Source organism: Eurytemora carolleeae, unplaced genomic scaffold (assembly GCF_000591075.1).
Source record: "Eurytemora carolleeae unplaced genomic scaffold, Eaff_2.0 scaffold2169, whole genome shotgun sequence".
NCBI lineage: Eukaryota > Metazoa > Arthropoda > Copepoda > Calanoida > Temoridae > Eurytemora > Eurytemora carolleeae.
The window spans coordinates 16,113-26,550 of NW_019398056.1; the positions used below are offsets into that span (position 1 = coordinate 16,113).

The 10,438-nt window shown below is 30.4% G+C and overlaps 1 protein-coding gene across 1 annotated transcript; it reads left to right on the forward strand.

The window, feature by feature from the left end:
* Positions 1-226: 226 nt before the first annotated feature.
* LOC111716717 (roundabout homolog 2) lies at positions 227-8,390 on the forward strand (the record flags this gene model as incomplete). The annotated part of the gene is made up of 4 exons (XM_023492190.1): positions 227-642; positions 6,104-6,272; positions 7,623-7,762; positions 8,215-8,390. Coding segments are annotated over exons 1-4 (549 nt in total), but the record flags the coding sequence as incomplete, so codon positions are not given.
* Positions 8,391-10,438: the final 2,048 nt, after the last annotated feature.

A 10,438-nucleotide genomic window follows, 5' to 3' on the forward strand; every position in this document is an offset into this window, starting at 1 on the left:
CAGCTATAGGACTATAATATTGAAATGAACTCAGAAAGAAAAGAAAACTTTAAATAATAAAACCTTAAACATCATTTTCAGAAATCTTCATCGAAATTTGAAAGAGACATATTCTACCATTTAAATTTTTGTTTTCTAACTTATTAATCGTTATTATTTTTTAAAATGTTTTATTTTTTTACTTTGTTTAGTAGTCTAATACTATATTATGAGGCTGTACACTAAACCGTCCCATTAACACTCTCAGGGCTGAGAGATGTAAAATTTCCCAACGGAATAAACTTCCTGTGACGTCACTCTCAAACCAGTTCCGACTTTTCGTGGATTTGAGGCCGGGCTATGGAGGGCTGGAGGTCGGTTTCGAGAATTTCCCCCCGGTATTTAGAGACACGGAGAGATTCAGTAGAATTGAGTATCTCTACAACGGAGGACAGTGCGTTTAAATCCTTGTTATTTTTGTGAGAAAATAAAATGATTAAAAAATAAGCAAACAAAATAGAATATTAAAGATTGATTAAGAAATACAAGTGACGCAAAAAAAATATTTTGTGATCAATGATTAAGTACCATGAAGCGTGATGGTGAATCACAAGATGAAAATTCTAAAATTCGTGATTCATTTTTTCTGTATCATCGTTCCAGGTAAAGGTAACAGTTTAATTTTCTGGACTTTATTCGTTTGGTCTATTTTCATAAGAATTTAATCAACGATTGTTTTCGTTTTCGACTGTTAGAACATCGACAGTAAATATTTTGTATTAACAACATATTTGCTTATCTATTTCATATTCTATTTTGTGTAAGTAGAATTGAATATCAGAATTTGAAAATTGTGTCAAGTTACAGTTTATTTCAGTCAAAATGGAAAAGGTTGAAAAGTTAAAAACTTTAAACAAAAATCCGTGAGAACAAAAAAAACTCATTATTGAAGTTTTATTTTTGTGAAGGGTTGCATAAACCTGTTTAGTGAATCCCTATTTTGATATTCGGTATCTTATATTGGTATTCTATAGAGAATTCAAATTAAAAAATTCTTAGAATTTTATTTGACTAAATTTTCTTTTAATATTTGACGTTAAAAATATTTTTAAGAGATGAAATTGGATTTTTGTTAATTAAGATTTTAGAATTAATTAAAAACCTACAAATTATCCAAACTCGAGTAATGACGTTTTCACTTGAAATTCAAAACCTATTATATATACTAGTATCGTTGTGTGACAATTTAACTACGGATAAATAAAAACATATTTTTAACAGATTTATTAGTAAATAGAAAGAAATTGTTTTGCAGTGTATTTTGACATTCTAATATCCAATTTACAGATTGAACTCAGTACCGAATTTTAATATAAAGGTTTTGAAACAGGAACAATATGTAGTTTTAAAGGACTCTTTATCTACACAATGGTATTCACCAGATATCCCATAAACTTCTATTCAAATAACATAGAGAAAGATATCGTCGATTTCCTATCTTGAAAAGCATAACATTCTGATCATTTCATTTTTTGTTTTATTAGAATATATCCGGGCTATAAACTTAAAAAAACCCAACAAATGAAAAAAATCAATTTTTAGATCACATACAGCCTACACCAGACAATACTTGTAATTTATCCTTCAAATTAAGTGTAAATTGAAATTGTGAATACATGAACCTTTAAGCTCGGTAAAATGGGACAGACTGAATATAAAGAAACTAGGCTTTCAGGGCGTCTCGCGACCATCTTCTATTTCAACTGTGAACATTTTTTCTTTGTATACATTGCAGAACAATAACAAAAAAAGGGTTCGTGGATTTTAAAAATAAATCGTTGATTTTCAAAATTTAGTTAACATCGAATTTTGTTAGAGGCTAATTTTTGAAATTTTGATCATCCATAACCTTTCCGGGGGTAAAAATTTGGGCCAGATATAAAGATTTCGGATGGAATATATTGGAATGGGATGGAATATAAAGCGCAGGTATGGGATGGAACATAAATGTATGGGACGGAATATAAAGGTATGGGATGGAATATAAAGGTATGCGATGGAATATAAACGTATGGGACGGAATATAAAGGTATGGGACGGAATATAAAGGTATGGGATGGAATATAAAGGTATGGGATGGAATATAAAGGTATGCGACAGAATATAAAGGTATGGGACGGAATATAAAGGTATGGGATGGAATATAAAGATATGGGACGGAATATAAAGGTATGGGACGGAATATAAATGTATGGGATGGAATATAAAGCGCAGGTATGGGATGGAACATAAATGTATGGGACGGAATATAAAGGTATGGGACGGAATATAAAGGTATGGGATGGAATATAAAGGTATGGGATGGAATATAAAGGTATGGGATGGAATATAAAGGTATGGGATGGAATATAAAGGTATGGGATGGAATATAAAGGTATGGGATGGAATATAAAGGTATGGGATGGAATATAAAGGTATGGGATGGAATATAAAGGTATGGGATGGAATATAAAGGTATGGGATGGAATATAAAGGTATGGGATGGAATATAAAGGTATGGGATGGAATATAAAGGTATGGGATGGAATATAAAGGTATGGGATGGAATATAAAGGTATGGGATGGAATATAAAGGTGTGGGATGGAATATAAAGGTATGGGATGGAATATAAAGATGCATATATATTTAAATGGAGGCATGTATTGAATTAAATAAAGGCGAACGAGTAATTTGGTTTGCTGAAATAGGAATAATTGGAAGTGGGATTAGCCTTGTAAAGGCTGGGGGGTTATTTTGCGCCCCCCTCCTCTAGAAAAAATGCCTTAGAGAATAGGTATAGGGTTGAAATGCATGTTCATAGCCCAATTTTTCAAGGCTAGCTCATAGAAAAATTGAACTTATAACTTTAAGAGTTTGGGTGCTAGGGAGGGTTGAAAAAAATGCCTAAAAAAGGGTCAAAAAGTGAAAAATATTTTTTTTGTTTAAAACAAACATCAAAGTGCATTTGACATATGTTTTTGCATGCATTTTTCAAGGGCTTTTTAAAAATATAGTTTTTAGATCTGTAGCTTTAGTCACAAAAAAGTTACGGGCTATTTTATATTGTTTTTTTCACAGACAAGATTTTTTCCCACCCTGTATCCTACCCTTTAAATTAAAAAAATAACAAAAAATCCTTTAAATTAGCTATTCATTCAAATTCAAAAAAAAATTACGGTGATAGTGTCAAAAATGAGAGTGCTAGGACAAAAAAAACTACGGGGGGAGCTTTTGGCGCCCCCCCCCCCAGTCGGTTTAGGGTTAAAAGGATGATATTGCTATTGAACTTAATATAGGCGAGCGAGTAATTTGGTTTAAATGCATGGGATAAGAATAATTCGAGTTGGGATTAAATGGATGATATGAATGCCACGGGAATGAAACAATGTTTGTGGGACAGAAGCTTGAAAAATTACACCATGAAGTATCAATATAGGAATATAAGCCTAAAATAAAAGTTTATATATTTTAAATAAAATATACTTAAAATACCGAACTGAAAATTTCGTTTCGAAATAAAGTTTTGAATCTTTTATATTTTGCACCCCCCCCCCCCCTCTCCTCCTGTCCTGCTTTACAGTGTAGTTTAGAGAGTTATGTTTAAAGTTTAACCAGTGTTCATATCCAGGGGCTTATAGGGAACAACCCCCCCCCCCCTCCCCAACCATTTACAAGCCCAAAATATAGTCAGGGAGGGGAGGGGCAAGGGGCACTGACCAAAAAAAATTAAAACTCCCCCATCATGGACAAATTCATAAGCCCCTGCCTAGTAAGTTGTATACCAGTGTTTAAACACGGAACTTTGAAAGTTAAGCCCTATTCTAAACTTTATGCGAAAACGGATATAACCAATCCAATGGATTGGATACTATCCTTAAATTAATATGAATACAAGTATATCCAATGGATATTATCCATAAATTAATATGAAAATGAGGATATCCATTGGATATTATCCTAAAATTAATTTAGAACGAGGATATCCCATTGATATTATCCAAAAATTGTTGAAACAAAAAATATCCAAAGGATACTATCCTGAAATTTATATGAAAATTAGGATATTCAATGGATATAATGTTTAAATTAATATGAAAATAAGGATATCCAATGGATAAAATGTTGAAATTAATATGAAAATGAGGATATCCGATGGATATTATTCTAAAATTAATATGAAAATGAGGATATCGAATGGATATTATCCTAAAACTAAAATGAAAACATGGATATCCAATTATTATTATCCTAAAATTAATATGAAAATGAAGATATCCAATGAATATTATCCTAAAATCAATATGAAAATGGGATATCCAATGGATATTATCCTAAAATTAAAATGAAAATGGGATATCCAATGGATATTATCCTAAAATCAATATGAAAATGGGATATCTAATGGATATTATCCTAAAATTAAAATGAAAATGGGATATCCAATGGATATTATCCTAAAATCAATATGAAAATGGGATATCCAATAGATATTATCCTAAAATTAAAATGAAAATGGGATATCCTATGGATATTATCCTAAAATCAATATGAAAATGGGATATCCAATGGATATTATCCTAAAATAAAAATAAAAATGAGGATATCCAATGGATATTATCCTAAAATTAATAGGAAAACAAGGATATCCAATGGATATTATCCTAAAACTAAAATGAAAACAAGGATATCAAATGGATATTATCCAAAAATTAATATGAAAACAAGGATATCCAATGGATATTATCCTAAAATTAAAATGAAAATGAGGATATTCAATGGATATTATCCTAAAATTAATATGAAAACAAGGATATCCAATGGATATTATCCTAAAATTAAAATGAAAATGAGGATATTCAATGGATATTATCCTAAAACTAAAATGAAAACAAGGATATCCAATGAATATTATCCTGAAATTAATATGAAAACAAGGATATCCAATGGATATTATCCTAAAATTAAAATGAAAACGAGGATATCCAATGAATATTATCCTTAAATTAATATGAAAATGAGAAACTATGAAAAAAATAAAAACATTGTTAAGTCTATAAATTTTAAAAATTAGTTGAAAATAATTAAATTTTAAAAATGCTTTGAGTTTCACATAATTTGACGGTAAACATTATTATTTTATTTTTTAGATTCCACAACATTCATTCTCAGAATTATATTTATTATTATTATTATTAAAGTTTAGTCCGCACACAAAAAATGGTACAATAAATAAAGACAAAAACATAAATTAAACGAGGAACATAAGTAAATATAGAATATCACTTGTTAGTCAGTACATATAAAACAAATTATATCATTAAATTCAAGATAGTTAAAATCGTTAACGAGAAATTGTTTGATCTTAGATCTAGCTGTTCATAAATGAGAGGTATTTTCAAATTCTGATCATCTGGTAACTTTGAAATCGTTAAATTTTGTTTAACAAACTTTTGGACAAATTGGCCACTAACACATTACAATCATCTGCAATTGTATGAAGATTTTTACATAAAACTGTTTATAATTTATAATGATTTATAATATAAAAGTGAAATTTTAGAAGTCATGGAATCTGAATAAAAACACATAATTTTATTTTCTCAAAAGACGAGACAAAGGTTTAAAAAATTTGCTTTCTCATCAAAAAATATTAAAATTCTCAGTATTCTGAAATTTATGTATTATATTTATGTAGCGGCTCTTTATTTACTTCCGATTGCAAGCACAATTCATTTTCCCATCAAACCATTGTCTGAGCGAATGATGGAGTTATTCTTAGTTTTCTGGCTGAAAAATTTGTATTTTTGAAATGACTTGCAACTTTATTCTGCAGAAACAAGGAAAAAAAATTAAATCTTTCCAATACAGGACACCGATAAGAACTTCCTGGTAAATGTTCTATGGGTGAAAATGTACCATTGTGAATCGGGCATGTAGTGCTTTTGATCAAGAGTCCCTAAAAACATACTATACTCTCAAATAGGTGTTACTCTTTATTTTAAACCACCGATCTCGGATTTTTAGAAAACATTTTTGTGGGTTAAGTACAATTATTTAAAGAATATTTACTATATCCTTGTTTAGTGCTGTGTTCTCTTCCTGTTATAACTGAGCACCCAAGCTCCCTAGTAGTGGGTAGGGAGGAACCAGCTACTCTCCGATGCCAGGGGGCAGGTCAACCTCCACCTGATATTGTCTGGTTCAAGAACGGAGTTGAGGTCACCACTGCACCTCAGGACCCATCATCTCACAGGTTAGTGTAGGCAATCAATCAAATCAATAAAATCGATCAATCAAAACAATTAATCAAACCAATCTATCAAATCAATTAATCAAATCAACCAATCAATTAAATCAATCAAATCTATCAATTTCAATTTTCTAAAGGAGTTGAGTATTTGCCAAAAACTCTGATTTTCGAGTCCCTATTTCATTGCAACCCAGTCTTGAGACCTTAGATATTTTAAACTTCTATTTTTGTTTGAACAAATAATCACAGGTTTACAGTTTACACAATCAGGTTGCAAAGATATAGTGATTACAAAATTTGAGTTTGTGGCAAAGACTCAATTCCTTAGTTATACAAATTGAAGTCAAGAACTAAAAAGAAAAAGTATATTATTTTTTTTTAAATTCAGTGCAAAGGCAAAGCAACACTTGAAAATCGGCCCGGTTGCAATAATAGTGGGAAATCTGAGCTTTATTTTAATTACTTATCTGCATTTTTCTCTCTTTTTCTTACTATTTTTCTTTTGAATACTTCAGGACTAAAAGTGTAATATCAAGTGAACCTCCATGCAAATATGGCAATGTCTGATTTACAACGGTACCCTTAAATGTGTGTCTGATCAAGAATGAACTAGATACCAATGTTCATAATTGCGAAAACTGAATATTTTAAATTGTGGTTTCCTTGCAAAAGAAAAATCAACAAGATCTCCCATATCATTGATTAATTGAAAGTTTCAAAGATACCATTGTGAAATGGGTATTGCCATCTAGCATGGAGAGTGACTTGAAATAACGCTTACAGTCCCTTTAAACTTATATTTTAATGTTACTTCTTACCATTAAGTTAATAAATTATCATTCACAAAATATTTGTAAACACCAGTGTTCAATATTTTAAAATTCAAATGTCTTACTCATAATTATTCATTTGTAATATTCAAGGCGCAATACAATAGATTGCTAAATAACGAAATCAAAAAAACGCTTATTTGATCGCCAATCTAAGCTTTCCTTGCAAAAAAAAAGATTTTTAAAATTTTGTAATTTAGAGTAAAGCTACTGCAATGCAAGATTGTAATGCAAGGAAAGTTATTTCAGTGGTGTATGCATCTTTTGTACTGCAGTGTACTGTCGCTGTGAAGTTTCAAAATTATCAAAATTTAATGCTTTTAACCTCCTCGGATACTAAACGAACACTGATCTATTCTTGTTTACAAATTCCGCCCAAAGAGAACTAGTTTCAATATTTACACAGACACAACTGCAATTAACTTTCCTTGCATTACAACCTTGATGCTATGGATATACAAATTTAGAAATTTACAGTTTAAAGTTTGATACGAGTAATCAAGTTTATATTACCCTCCCCTAGGGTTTTGTTGCCGGCTGGTTCACTATTTTTTCTCCGGGTAGTACAGAACAGGAGGGAGGATGATACTGGAACCTACTGGTGTGTTGCGAGGAACAAGGACGGAGAAACAGTCTCAGAAAAAGCAGAATTGGAGATAGCATGTAAGTTTTGCGGCTCTATATTAGGGTTTCACTCGGAACTGGGTTTTATTTGTGCGCAATTGCGAGTCATGTTAAATCCGCGCAATTCCCCACAATTCTGAGCAGTTCAAAAAAAGTTGCGCGCAATTGTGCACACTTCCGCACAATGGAATTCCGATTGGAAACCCTACTCTATATTCGAAATTGGAATACAGAATTGGAGGTCGTATGTAAGTTTTTAATAATGTTTTCATAAAAGAGAGTATCGAATGATTTAAGGAACTCGGTGTCAATTGCTATACTTTTCAAGTGACATTCCATTTCAATATTGTCATGTCCAATTCCCAATTTATTTTAAGACTAACAACGAGAAGGTTTCTAATGTTAATTTCTAGCTCTTTAAAGTGTGAAAATTGTTTCACTTATCCAAGGCAATAATGAACACCGGTTTTGACATTAATATTTCTTTTAAGTTTTGAAAAGTATGTTTGTTGATGAGCCCCTGGATGCCTGGGTTCTTGTTGGAGAGAAGATTATCCTGCCTTGTTCTCCACCCCCTGGTTTCCCTCAACCTACTGTATCCTGGTGGAGGGATGGAGTACAGCTCAATATAGATACAGAATCCAGGAAATATAGATACAGAGTCCAGGTATAGTCTCCCCCCTCATAATAAGTGATTTAATAACTATGAATTACAAATTACCTTATTTTAATCTTTTGATCGTTATATTTTGAGAGTTTCCGGTCATCTTTGCATTCTAATTCTTTGTATGCAACCCTGTTTTAAATGTATACCTTTATATTTCATATATCTATGTGTTTAAAATTCTAAATTAAATATTTGGAAAACCAGAAACATTTTTACCAGGGGAAGTTTAATATTAATTTTTAATGACTTAAAAATTTTAAAATCTTACTGCTTCACCTGGAAGGTTTGCAGCTAAGAAGGGGAATGGTTCTTAGCCTGAAGATGTTCTGTTAAAACATTAGTTTTGCAAAAGGTTTCTTCGTAAAACATATAGTTTTGAACTATTTAAAATGAAATCTATATTTTACTAAATAACCTTTAAGCTGAGAAAATGTAGAACGTGATTAAATTCAAAATTATCCTAAACTAAATCTGATTTTATCTATTAACGAATTATTACAAATGTTAAGCATAATGTTAAACCCTCAGGGGGATAGTTATAAGGAGAGGGGAAGAGGATTGATAATAATTTATTAAGTATCCTGAGATAAAATGTATGCTTCAAAAATATAATTTCGTGAGTTATACCCATGGAAATGTTATTTCATGTGGTTTCCAAAGAAAATGTTATTTCATGTGGTTTCCAAAAAAATATAATTTTATGTGGTTTCCAAAAAAATACTATGCATTTTATGTGGCATCCAAAGAAAATGTTATTTTTTGTGGTTTCCAAAGAAAATATAATTTCATGCGGTTTCCAAAGAAAATACTCTTTTATGTGGCATCCAAAGATAATATTGTTTCGTTTTTATTCGCAGAAAATATTATTTTTCGTGGTTTCCAAAAATTATATTTTATGTGGCTTGAAAAGAAATTATTGCTTGATTGATTGTTTCCATATTATTTATGTGGTTTTCATAGCAAATATGACTTCATATGGTTTCCAAAGAAAATAACATTTAATGTGGTATCCAAAGAAATAATATTTAATGTGGTATCCAAAGAAAATAATATTTAATGTGGTATCCAAAGAAAATAATATTTAATGTGGTATCCAAAGAAAGTAATATTTAATGTGGTATCCAAAGAAAATAATATTAAATGTGGTATCCAAAGAAAATAATATTTAATGTGGTATCCAAAGAAAATAATATTAAATGTGGTATCCAAAGAAAGAAATATTTAATGTGGTTTCCAAAGCAAATACTATTTAATGTGGTTTCCAAAGCAAATAATATTTAATGTGGTATCCAAAGCAAATAATATTTAAATAGTATGCTTTGGGGTCACAGTGTGTCAAACATTTTTCACAATTTAGCTTTTCATGCTTCATTTTAAAACTATAAACTTCGGTTTTAATATCTTTGATGCAAATTCTTAATTAATTTAAACTTTGATTTAATTTAATTAATACAAATCTATAGTTTGAAATACACTATGACGTTGTAAAATATAAAGAAACTGTAAGTTTGAGGGTATTTATACATTTTTAACACCATTATCTACATTTTTTTGTGACACCTTTTTCACTAAATACATGATGGTGAAGCTAGAAATGGCAAGACTATTATATTTTGTTTAATATCTTCTGAGAATATAATTCAAATAAATTTTAAATATGACATTTACACAATCCAAGTTCTATTCTTTACCAACATCTTGAAGGGACTGTAGACGTATATTCAAGAAACTCTCCATGACAAGATGGCAATGTCCGATTCACAACAGTACTCTTAATAGCTTTGTCTGATCAAGTATGGATTGGATTTTAATTTTTATAATATATAAAAAATTATTTTCAACGGTGGTTTCTCTCCAAAGTGACTTGCGCATTTCTACATCAAGAAAACTTCTAGGAATTGCCAGATGTGAACACTTTGAACGCTGAAAAACGAAAATATCTTTCACAACCTTGATCAGAAAAAAGTTTCAAGGGTATCGTTGCAAATCAGGAAAAGTCAAATTTGCCTGAGCCCAAAACTTACGACAGGGTATTGTTATGAAAACCA